The sequence below is a fragment of the Numida meleagris genome, chromosome 2 (genome assembly GCF_002078875.1).
Source record: "Numida meleagris isolate 19003 breed g44 Domestic line chromosome 2, NumMel1.0, whole genome shotgun sequence".
NCBI classification, from domain to species: domain Eukaryota; kingdom Metazoa; phylum Chordata; class Aves; order Galliformes; family Numididae; genus Numida; species Numida meleagris.
The window spans coordinates 12,286,258-12,299,330 of record NC_034410.1 but is presented as its reverse complement, the minus strand read 5'-3'; the positions used below and the strand labels follow the sequence as shown (position 1 = coordinate 12,299,330).

The 13,073-nt window shown below is 38.9% G+C and overlaps 2 protein-coding genes across 6 annotated transcripts in view; both read left to right on the top strand.

Annotated features, from left to right (window-relative positions):
* CCNY (cyclin Y) overlaps positions 1-8,245 on the top strand; it is a 116,880-nt gene extending 108,635 nt beyond the window's left edge. For all 5 annotated transcript variants that reach the window (XM_021386126.1, XM_021386128.1, XM_021386131.1 and 2 more), the window contains one exon: positions 5,221-8,245. In XM_021386126.1, coding sequence (XP_021241801.1) covers positions 5,221-5,337 — 117 coding nt within the window. In that variant the 3' untranslated portion in view covers positions 5,338-8,245. The remainder of the gene's footprint in view (positions 1-5,220) is intronic.
* The window catches only part of GJD4 (gap junction protein delta 4), a 28,046-nt gene that overhangs the window by 548 nt on the left and 14,425 nt on the right, over positions 1-13,073 (top strand). The gene's annotated exons all lie outside the window — the stretch shown is intronic.

The following is a 13,073-nucleotide window of genomic DNA, read 5'->3' as shown; positions in this document are numbered from 1 at the left end:
TATCTCAGCAGCGCTATTCTAAGTAATGACACAGAAATGAGCACACATCGTTACTTGAATACACCATGTGCATAAACCACTATGTCAGATGTACCTGTGAAATTCAGGACATTATTAATTCCTACAGCCATTGGAGGAATTTAAAATCATCAGGCAGTTGTGGATACTTTGCAAGACTGGAACCTTTTTTTCTTGAGCATTCTAGGTCAAGTTTTTTAAAAATGTGTGTTATTGCATGAATATATACACATTTTTTTCAAATTTTCTAATCTGCCGTTAGCTGCTAACTGCCTTTAGCATTGGATGTCTTTAATTAGGTAATAGCTTTGTACTGTAGGTTGTATGGCTATGGATTAACATCAGCATTGCGTGTTTTGAAACTCTTAGTGCTCCTGTAAAACAGTTTTTGTTGGAGGGAAATGATACATGGAAAGACTTAATAACTTGTTTGCAGCTTGTTAATGAGAACAGCGGTGGAAGAATGAATTAAAGCAGACTTCACTAAATTGGAGTATCTTACTCTATTTCTAAATATTCCTTCCAAATTTCTCAGATAGCTCTAGTAAGAATGTAAGTTAATTCTGTATAGGAAGTGAGATGTAAATTTGCATCAGATTTTATTTGTATTAAAGAGTCATAATAATAAAATATGAAAAATCATTGGGATTGTCATCAAAAGAAGTGGTGTGCTAAGTTATTAGATGTTAGGTCTTGATAATTATCACCATCACATACATTTAAAATTAATTATATTTCTTTTTGAAGAGAATTTAGTACACAATGTTTCCCAAACCTGTCGGTGGATTACACGTGGAGGTAATGGAGATAGCTCCTAAAACCTTAGAAGAAAAGAAAATAGCAGTAATTATGCAGAGAATAGTGGTGGTTATTCTGGACTAACTGAAGAGAATGCATATTTAAAAAGAACTAATGGAATATTTTTGAATTAAGTCCACACTATTAAAAATTCTCCAAGGTGAGGTGGTTTGTGCTGCTAGCACGAGGCAGCTGTGAAGTAAGCTTGCTAGCCAAAGGGGATGGCTTCAGGGAAAAGGAAGAGTCTCTGCTGTGGGACTTCACCTGGTCTGCCGACTCCTTGCCTCTCTTCTGTGGCCAGAAGGAAGGGAACATGATGGGAACTCCCTTGTTCCCTGGTGATATTGGATGTCTTTCGTGCACCCTTGAAAGTAGTTGGCAGCATAATGTATAGCCTAATTCCTTGAGCACTGCTCAGTATAGGAGTGAGTGATAACTCCTTTGCCAGGAGTTATCAAAATGCATTTGCAACACTTTTCAAGGTCTATCATACACTTTTGAGCCCAGAGTTCTTTATTTCTGAAACTGAGAGAAAAGCTGCAGTCTGTGATTAAAGGCAACAGACAGACAGCAAATGTGCACATGCAGTGGAATGATTTGCCATGTCTGGTAAATTGAAAAGACTTTGCGTAGTTCTGAGATTTCAAGCAACTTGTCTACTGACAGATGATATTGCATTTTTCGGTCACATTTGATATCTGGAGCAGGAGTACTAGAGCTCTCATGGCACAGAATCTGTGTTGCTATTTTTGCAAATACCAAGAAGTTGACCTACCAGTGACCAAAAAAAAAAAAAAAAAAAAAAAAAAGCCAAAAAAATCCCAAGGACGAGGTTAGTAATCACTGTTCCTTGTCAAATGGAAATGCTGGACAAGATCCATCAGATTTGATATGCTAAGAAAGGTTATGACAGTTTTAGAAATGATATTTCTTTCTGGAGCTTTTGCAGGGGATGTTTTTCCTTGTTTAATCTTCCCACAGCTGATACAAAGAAGCAGCTTTGTCTTTTCAATGATTAAGTGAAAGTAATGTGGCCTGAAAGCATCCTGAATTTGTTATACCAGTCCACCCAGTAGTCAGGAAACATTTTCATGACCCTCTTCTGTTTTTCTTTTTTTCCCTGTTGTATGAAGTCATGCAAGTTAAAAACATCAAATAATCTTTCATTAAATCATCCAGCCTACCTGCCAGTGCTCCTTGTTCAGAACAGCATATTTTGTACTGTGTTTTCTCCTTCCTTCTAATTGTGTCAAATGTCAGGGCTTCCTTTTCTTCTCCTGAGAAATTAGTTTCTAACATGAGAGATTTTTCTGCCAAGAAGATTGTCAGATATCCAACCTTAATCCACTATTTTGTAATTTCCTACTTTTGCACCTGTTTTTTCTCCCATGTACTGAGCTAGTTATGAGTCAGATTCTGCTCTTTTGATAAGTCCACAAAACATACCTACCCTATTCTTGCTTGTGATCTTGGCACTTCACTCATTTCCGGACTAGATTTTGTAAGAGCATTTGTTAGTGCACTCTCAATTGAATGGACTGTGTGTTGTCTCAGCTTTTTATTATTAGGATGGTGCTCGAGGGAGAACTCTTTCAACTTCTATGTGCTGTATTTTCTTGACCCTAAAAAGGTACTATTCCATAGATTAAACAGACTAAAAGGAGGAGAGAAAGTTGTAAGGTACGAGCTGAGAAGTGTCGTTCTACCCTCTGGCTTCCCATTGTCGCAGTGATTGATGGACCTGCATGTCCTGTGTGCTTAGAACCTCGTAGCTAAAAAGCAAAATTCCTGTGATGTTTTTTGTCTGTAGTGACCTGATGATTCTTCTTTCCGTTCTCCATACATTTGGGAGAACCCCCATCATCACAGCTTTCAGTTCTAGTCATCTGGTTTTTTACACAATCCAGTGAGACTTATTTCTGTCTCTCCCTACGTTCTCTCTGGTTTCCCTATTTTGGAGAGTACTGCAGCACTCAAGGCTGAGTGCATTTGTGCATTTCCAGTGGTGAATCTATAGCCAGCACTCCTGCTTTCCTGCTCTGCACAATGGTGTGCATACAGCGAAAATTTATCCTCTGCTGCCATTCTCCCCTGTCCCTTCTCCTCATCCCCGCCCCTTACCAGTGATAAAAATCTCCTCTAGAGCCATGTGAAATATCTTCTTAAAGGGACAAACTTCTGCTTCTGTGTGTACATGCATATATATAATGGAAAAATATACATATGTATATATTGAGCTGATTGCAGCTGACTGCAATCAAGTCGCAACAAAATTTCATATAATGGAATGCTTTTGCTGTTTTTAATAATGCTTTGTTTTAATTTCATGGGAGAAAAGATACCTTGCAACAGGCAGAAATTAATTTCCTCTGGTGTTAAAAGTAATAGATACATCAGATGACAGAGAGGTGTTGTAACCTATATGGGTTTATCTTAACTGATGGACAAAGAAAATAATTACAATTTTCCACTCTTCTCTTGTTTTCCCATATGTTAGAAGACACTTTAGTGACTTTTCAAAGACTTACTGAATTTTCAAATAGGCTTCAAATGTCTATTTTGTAAATTATTTGCAAATGAATTGGCACCATTAGGTACGGGATTGCTTTAAACTGCGGTCAGTGTTTTACATCTATATGAATAATCACCAGGGACCAGAGCTGCCAAATACCGAGTACAACTTCCAAGCAAAATTTCATTTTGTCTGACCAAGTGCCAGAACAGGAATATTCTCCTACTGAACATGCAATTTTGTAGTGATTTTTGTAGTGATTACCTTCTCTGTTTAATGCCTAAAAGAATAGACTGGTTTGGCAACCGAAGGAAGCTGACCTCCACCTCAGCACATGCCATGCCTTGGCATGTTATTCCATGATTCAATTGTTTTCATCCATTGGATTTTAAATCTAATTGAATTGCATAAACATTCTTAGTTCATTGGGTTCTTGGTTAGATTAAATACAACATTATTGAGCAATTTTAAGTGAATTAAGTTGTGGTCTACAAAGCAACAAGAATATTTGTATTATTTTACTCTATTCTCTTCATGTGCGTGAAGAAAGAAAACCATTCAAGAATGGTTGTAGCAAAAGGAAATTCAGTTTCCAACTACAAAGTAGCAGCTGGTTTCTTGGTGGTTTTTGTTTGTTCGTTCATTTTTTTTTTTTAAATTTAATTTAGTCATGTTTTGTGGCTGACTTATCCGTAGCATTGGATGAGCTTGCTCTCAGGGGCAGGAGCTGAGTGCTTCTGCCATATCTGCCACTGATCTTTACAGGACAGTTGAGATTTTTAGGGCTGTTTAGGACTCCAATGACTTGCTGTGCTGTGGAAGTAAAGACTAAGAAAGAGAACGATGCACGGTCGAGTTGGGCTATTTATTTATATTGCCTTCTTTTATAATCAAACACTTGTACTGTTTTTATTTGGGCAGTACTTTTTGTTAAGCATCCCATCTTAAGACACCTGCATTCCTGAGTAAATAAAAATACTGTTTTACTTCATCTCATTTTCTGAGTTGACCTTTAGCACTCCTTGGATTGACCTTTCTCTGCAGCTCTGTGGGTTTAAATGCCAGAGTTAACATCCTCACTGATGCAAACCATAGCCTGTCCCAAGCATATGAATGCTTGCAGAGTTGAGATATAAGAGGTACATTACAAAGGTTTATTTTAACCTTGGCTAAAAGCAATAGGAATATAAAACATTAGCTTCAGTGTAGTTTAGTAAGTCTCAACATTTGAATAATCTTTGTCTCTTTCTTCAAAGATCTTTTTGTGACATTTCTGTGTATTTTTAATGCGGATAAAATTATTCTGAATCTGAGTGACGCTTCACTTTGGCAGCTTGTAAGGCAGCTGCTTGCATAGGAATCACCATCGCCTGCAGGTTCCTCAGAAATGCGGGCAGACATCAGCCCTATTAGCAAAGCAGGGCAAGTCCTCTGACAAGCTGCTCATTGCTAGCGGAAATTACTACAATTACTACAAGCCTTTGTGGGAAAGAAAAAAAGCCATCCTTTTCCCAAACTGTCCAGATAGAATTTCTATGAAAATTTCTGCAGTTTGTCACCAGTGAAGTGCTCTGTGTACATTACTTGTTGTCAGCTGTCTTGACTGGGTTTGCTACCGTTAGGCCATAAAGAAAAGCCTTGGAATATGCTTTCTGAGTCCTTCAAACATAAGTATGGTGGGCAGTGCAGTGGCAATGTGTTGATTTCTGTAAGGTTAATGAAACAAATGAGATTTGGGGACAAGCTCTTCACGTTTGATTTAACAAAGTGCCATTTTGTAATTTTGTCTATATGTAGAAATCTGCATTTAGTTCTCTTCTGCATTTAGTTCTCTTCTGCTTGTACAGCTGTGGCCAATGCAATTGAGATTTCTTCCTCCTTTCGTGTTACAGGCCATTTCCCGCTTGTGTGAAGATAAATACAAGGACTTCAGGAAATCCGCAAAGAAACGGTCAGTCAGTGCTGACAATCTGACTGTGGTTAGATGGTCTCCTGCTATTATCTCCTAACAGAGGAGGCTGGAATATTCCTACGGACATACTGTTTCATCCATCCAGTTTTCTTCGGGGTGGGTTGGGGGGGTGGGAAGGGAGAGAAAAAGACTTTTGATTTTTTTTTTTTTAATTTTATTTTTAAATCTGTCAAGCTGCCTTTACAGTGCCTCCCCGTTGTGTAGCACACGAGTAAAGTACCTAGCAGGAGCTGAAATGGAGAAGCCAGTGTTTGGGAGAGAAGATGGGCGACAATTTTTTTCTCACTTTCACTAACAGCTTTACCCTTTGTGTGAGGAAACAGCAAATCGGGTGCTTGGAAGAAGAAACAAAAAATGAAGTAGAGGCAGAAAAGCTATTTCAGAACTGTGCCATTTTTCAATATGCTGTACTTTTGAAGAGAAATGACAGCATGAAAATGAACCATGTAGTCAGATGACTGTGCACTAGAGGAGTGACGTTGGGAGAGTTCCATCTTAAAGGTTTCTCTTAATATCTTCCTTAATTTTTACTTTTCCATTCCTCATTGCTGCTTCCCAGGAAAAATTCTTCCCCTTGCACAGCAGCAAATACCAAGTCTGTATTTACTGTAGCACAAGCCCCTGAATAAATAGTGTTGTTTTTTTTTTCACTGCACTTTTCTCTGTAAGCTGTTATTAGCATTATTCTTCATAATTATTATGCATATGTTATATTTCTCTTATGCCTTCTATTGTATTTCAGAAGAGAGAACTTGACCATAGTGCTGAACCAAAAGTGTGTACAGGGATCAGAAGATCGTTCGTAATTTCATGTGTTTTATTTATAGTATATTTGCGTGCGTGTGCCTTCCTAAGTTCTTGGAATCAATTATTTTTCCTTAATATAAAGATACAGTTGTTAAAGTATTCAGATGATGATAGCTATAAGAATTGGGCCAAATCTCTGAAATTTGCAGGAGATCTTGTGACCCTTTTTGCAGATTTTCATAGCATTAGAAGTTTAGCAGAATTCATTTAGAGACAGATTTGTTTGTATGGCCTGAGTAGTTCATTCCTTCACCTCCAGGTCCATTGTTGCAAGCAATATTCTCAATTTTTATATGTTTACTTTAAATCAAAGTAAGTCTGTTTGTATAAAATAAAAAATAATTTTAAAAGTTCCAGTAAGAAGGCCTATAGAAGAGCAGAATACAAATTTTAACTAGATACCTGTCACAAGTAGATTCGGTTTTGAAGCTAAAATCCGAACCTTTGTATTTTTTCAGCGTAGGCTCTTATAGAAATTAAAAATAACCAAACAGTGAACGTAATTTTCAACTCTAATTATTGAGCTGTTATGTAGTTGTTACTAGTTCCTTTCTACCATGGCTGTTGCCCCCTTGGGATTTTTAAGAAGCTTTTATTGAAAATAATTTGTCAGTGTATGCATATTCGCTTCATGATGCCCAAGGGTGATCATTTCTCCTTTTTTTTTTCATATTTTTTTGCACGGATTAGAAAGATAACAGTGAAAAATTCTCGGTTCCCTGAAATCCTTTTTTTTGCTACTGTCACTGAATTGAGTGGCAACATACATCCCTGATATATGCACTACTGTGGTAAACCGTAAAGATTCCATATTTGTTTTTATTAAGCCCTATGGGCTTGTAGCAATCCCAGGGGCCCAGAGATGCACACTTTGCTTCAGTGCGGTGTGGATCGGATGCCTCCAGATGGAGAGGCACTGGCAGGATTGAAATAGTGATACCAAACAGTTTCTGTTAACTTTCTAATGTGATTTGCGTGGTTTGTGACATGAAGGTTTTGTCCGTAAATTCTCCTGATGTCCTTTGGGCCTTGAAAATATCTAATTCTTATCATTGTTGTGCCAATGCATCAGAACTGTGAGTCTCCAAGTCCATTTTTCCCTTGAACGTGGAATGTAAGGAAATTATAACAATGTAAATGCCAATCAGAGCATTTGAAACCTCTTTACAGATGGTATCAAAAGGAACGTTTTCAAAGCATTTGAAATTCATCCTTTCTAAGCATAAATTGAGACTTTAAAATATGTAAAATATTTTGATTTATCGACACTTTGCTAAACTATTTTCCATTCAACTTGATATCAAGGATATTGGTTTTATCCATTTCTGGGCGATAGGGATATGAACTTCGGATTATGTAAAGATCTCAATGCATCTTCTATAATTTTTGTGAAGTTTATTAAACTACTTTAAAGATTGTATAGTCTATTTATTGTATGTATGTACATACAGTCTGATACTTTAAAAAGTGGATTCCGTAAAACCTGGCTCAGTCTTGTTTAGACTATTGAATATCGTTTTAGCCTTGTGCACTGGACTCTACCTCTGTATAGGAGAATTTTCCATATTCTGAATTAGTCCTGATTCTGTGATTAACTTGGTTGTTTCTTGCACTAAGAATTAAAAAAAAAAATCTGCTGTAAGTGTGGATTTTTTTCTTTAGTTTAAGTTTTGCCGTATTAATCCTCTACATTTAAATGGACATTTCTTTCCCTCATGGTTATAAAATATTCTTTGCTTTTCCTTCTGGTTTGTTCCAAGTTTGCCAAAAAAAAAAAAAATATACAGTACCCGTCAGTAAATCTGAATAAGTGTCTTTTGTTTGCAAAGTATTCTATACCATGTAATTAAAAAATGAATTATTATTTAGGATTATGTTGTGTTTAGTGCAGTTTTTTAAGCATTGCTATATGGAAAATGCCATTGCAAGTATTAGAGAGTCACCCTGGGTTTGAGAAGGGAGGAGAACCAGACAGTGTTTTCATGAACAGCACAAGTAAATTGTGGTTTTCATTTCAGAACCTGAAACAAAATTTGCTGTAAATGTTTTCTGGATGAAGGTTTTCACTATTTCTTTGGTCACCAGCTCAGAAACAAAAAGCTATAGGTGACATAATAAACTTGTCCCTTCAAATGTCATTGTCGTAATTAATTATTTTCATATGTTGAGCCACTGGGCCATTGGGTTTGTTGCTTATGCATTGATAGTTGGATAAATATTTGAAAAAGATTTCTTGTAAGAGTTTTTATTCATGCATCCCTCTGCAGACCTGAGATGTTTTCCTAATTCCTCTCTCCATCTGAAGACTTGTACATATTTCAGCTGAATACTTCATTCCAATGGACGCTTTTGGGACTGAGAACGTTGGAGTCATGTGATAAAGTGCAGAAAAAAGAAAAAGGACAAAAAAAACATTTCCTCCTTTGATAAGCCCTATCAGTGTTTGAATGATGCACATTTTCTCTTACTAAAAGTATGCAAAATCCAATAGGAGGATAATGGGGTCCTTTTCAATAACTATATTTTTTAATTTGCTTTTTAGCTTTTTTGTGTGAGAGAGAAAAAGATCAGCATGTGGATCTTTTACCTTATTGTATTTAGCTGAGTTTATCATGTAAAGTAAACACGTGATGGGAGAACTGTTCATGTGTTTTTGAAGTCTTAGTTCAGGCTTTGTTTTTTAACACCTCTTTCTCTGTTTCCCAGCTTTGTTAATGCCGCTAACCTTAGATACAAACTAAAGATTAGAAGGAGCAAAAGTCTCATCAGAAAAGAGTGACAGTGTATTGGTGGCAGATGACAAAGTGACACCTGGGAGTGTTGGCTATATGTAAAAATAGCAGTCTGTGGGAGGGGACAGAGGAATTGAAGTGACAGAACAGGAAAACACAAAGCCTTACCAGCTGAAGCAACAAATTATTTACAGCCATCCTTTGTTGATAATGAGTACTGCATTTTCCAATGACATGTTTAAATTACTAATTGAAGTGCTGCACATCCACTGCAGACTCATGTAGTGCTCTGCTTCTCTGTGGTATATTTAAAGAATTTACTCAACCTGGCTTTTAGCACTTTCTCGCTACTATTTCAAATGCACTTCTGTAATCTGATGATTTTTTTTTTTTTTTACTTGAACCCATAGTTGTTGAAAACATCTACCTACCTCTGCAGTGGAGTGCTCATGTAGTACCTCTAACATGTTCTGAGAAAACAACTCAAATTTGAACACGTATCTGTGTGATTATGACCTAGGTCTATAAAGAAATCTTAGTAGCTATGCCAAAAGCATGCAGCAAGTATCTTTCTGCTGTTTGCTTTTTCTCCTCGCCAACTGAACTGCATCTAGAGGAAACCACAGAACTGGTGAGAGTTGGAGTTGCCATAGCCTACAGGTACTAGTAGAAGATATGTAACAACTGCTGGTAGGAGAAAATGCTTTAAAAAAGGAAACAAGATTAAGAAGAAAAGCCGCTCATGATGATGACAGTTTTGTTGTATATGAACCTGCTTTTCTCTGTCCTCTTTTAAGAATCTCTAAGAAGTGACTGGTGAATCCCAGAACCACAGTTTGAAAGGTAAAGCCAAGAAAGCAACACTTGGCTTTACTTCTTTTACTTCCAGGCTTAGGCCGCAAGGCACTTCCCAATAAAAAAAGAATGGGCAGGAAGGCACTTCTAAGAAAGGCAAATGGTAGAGTGGTATGAATAGGCTGTTCTCTTGCATTTCTTTTCGAATGATTGGTCTGATGCAATTAGATGTAAAGGAGGGTGGCTTTTTTTTGTGTGTGCCTGTTACATCATATGTCATATGCTTCAGCATTATTGGGGCAACTCTAAACCGCAATTAGTTGGGGATACTCTGGCAATGATATGCTAAGCACGCTGCTTGCTCTGGTGATAGGTGACAATGTACTTAGGTTTCCCATATGAGTTGTCCAGAATCTCTGTAAAGACTTTGTAAAGCTCACTCAAGGCACCAGGCAGAATCTTCTGTGAAGATGTTGATGGTTTCCACAGATTGAGAGCAACAAATAACAACAAAATGTCAAAAATTGTACTTGTGAAACTTTCTGGCTTCCTCGATGTACTTACATGACATAGTTCCACAACATTTATTTTTGGAGTGCTGTGGTAACTAAAGCAATAAAATTTTGTAGGCAGAAGACCTTTCAGTTGTGCCCCCTTGCAATTGGCAGTAAAACACCTGCTCCCAAGGTGGATGAAGACGTAGGTGACATTGCATGCTCACCTCAACTAAGTGTTAGAATAAGAGATCTCCTTTGTGTAAGAGATTCTGCAGCACACTTTGAGTCTAGAGCTAATTCTTCTCTTTGTGCCCCTTTATTTTAAATATTAGCTCAAGTTATTCTGTATGTAAACTGTATGTGGGGAACTGGCAGCTGTGATATGCTTGCTGCCTTCTATTTAAATGATACTGATGATCCTGTGACCATGCACTTGTGTTTCATGTCTTTCAGGCACACTAAGCATTCTTCTGTAGAAACCAGAGAGGTCAAAAAGATGGAAATTGGAGTGCTAGGAAGATTAGGAGGCAGAATTAGGTGTGTGGGTAGTTTAAAATTAGGAAACAAAGGAGGGCAAATTTATTTGCATCTCCCGCAATGTTAATAACAAAAGATGATAATGATACTTTGAGTAGCTTGACAGTGATAGATTTCTTGGGCAAACAGATTGAAGGGTAAAACTGTGCCCTTAAAGTGCACAGGATGTACAGATTACATTGTCATAAATCTTAGGAGGAGGAAGACCGTGTTGTACTGAGCAACACCTAAAAATCTTGAATATCCTTCTTAGAATTGCAGTATTACGTCAGTGTCAGTGTTGATGTGCAATCTGCAGTTTTTCCACTTCAGATTTTTTAAATTTCAGATGAAAACTGAATTCTCCTTGACAATTTCAGTGTTTGGGGGCAGCTGTTTTTGGTACTAACTGCGTTTGTGAAGGAGTTTTTACAGTATCTGGTAATAGAAAATTCATTATTTGACATGTCATTTGAACCTGTTGTTTGCTCCCCTGAAGAGTGCATTTGTCTGGGCTCTTCAGCTTGCTGTAGTAGGTAAACACAGTGATACAAGAGCCTGTTTTTTGGAACTGTCCCATTTGTGTTGTAGTGTGAATCACAGAACCACAGGTCTGGGTCCATCCGGTCCAGCCCCAACTCATACAGGGTCCTCCAAAGCACCCAGGCCCACTTCCAGGCAGCTTTTGAATATCTCTGGGGAAGGAGAACATGGCCCCGGGGCAGCCTGTGCCAGTGCTCCGTGAACCACGCAGCACAGAAGGAAAGAACAGGAAAATGCATTTTTACAAATTACAGTTTTTACAGGAGAAGAAAACTGGAGCTTTAATTTCTTCAGCAGACGGTTAGTGGTTTGTTTTCAGTGTTTTCATAAAATGTGCTTAAAAACAAGTGTAGTGTAGTGCATTTCCCCAAGTGCTGTCCTTCAGGATTTGCACAAGACCCCCCAAACCACTTTTTAAGGGTCTAAGTGCTGTCATGACATAGGGCTGCAGCACAGAGCTGTACCGGGTCGTGGTGCCAGCTGATGGGTGCAAGGCGTGGGGATGAGGCCGGCCCACACCGTTGGGCGCACCACAGGGCCGGCTTGGAGTCATGACTGGTTTGCCCATCGTGTTGCAGAGGACCTGCTGTTCACCACGGTGAATGGCAGCTCTGCATGTGCCCAGAGACCTGTGGATGAGGTTGTGATGGTTCCACACAGGCCTGGTCTGCCCTCCAGCTCCAGCAGTTGTGTCTGCCCTAGCAGCACTGCCCACCTTACTGCCAGATTGCTGCTAACCGAATGTGGATATTACAGCAGGAATTATGAAATCTTTTTTGCACGTTGCAGGTGGAAGCAGGTTTTCTAGCCAGTGGATTTTCTTCAGCTTATTAATCTGCATGTGTTTGAGCAGCACGTACAGTGGTTTTGGGCCTTGAATTGGAGCAGCACGAGGCCAGCAATGTCCTGCTGGGGACAGGCCTGTCACCTGTGGCCCAGGGGCTGAGCAGGTCCATGGCTCCTTCATCAACACTAGAGGATCTGAAACCTCTAACTGATAAATCGGACAGCACTGAAGGCAAGAAGAGCACATTACTTGAAGTGAAAGTTACCGTTCCCTGCCCTGAGCTTCTGGCAGTTCGGGGCGGGAGTTCTTGCAGATTGCTCTTCCCAGACACCACAAAATGGGGTCTTGGGGGTTCTTCCAATAAGCAGTAAATGGAGCAAAGCTACTAAACAGCAAGTGAAAAAACCTCTAAGTCCCTGAGACTAAACCTGTCGGGAACACAGTAATTTGTAGCAATTTTGTAGATCCAGCATTAGGCTGAAATGGCAAAGTGCCTGTCAGTGCAGAGCAGGTGGAAGGATGCACTTAACAGTTCTGTTTTGTCAGTGCTACCAGCACAAATGCACTGGGCATGTGTACCCCATAGACTGGTCACAGCACTGCGGCAGAAGGGTGGGCTGCGTTTCATCTCCCCCACCTAAATGGGCCTCTAATAGGACCCCGAATCAACCTTCCTTCCCACTTATGGCATGGCTTCCCTTACTGCCCAATCTCCTTATTACTTCAGTCTGCCTCAGGGGTGGGCAGGTCATTCTCACCTGTTGTCTTTTGCTCTCTAGAACAGCAGAATAAATCACTTAGGATCCATGTTGCTCATTTTGGATTATAGTAAGAGTTTAAATGAGAGTCAGATATTGTACTCCTATTAATTTTACCAAGGATCAAGCCATCACAGTGAGGGATGTGATGTCTTTCTCTTCAAAATGAAAATCCTGCTTGATACAATACATTAAATATGAATACTATCACAATTTAACAGGGGAGTTCTTTCTGTCCTGCCCAGAGTGTTCAGAGTTCGCTAGCAATGATTATTAACAAGGCTCTTTGGGAGAAAACTGGAATCATGGAAATGGCAGATAAGTGTGTACTGTGAAGC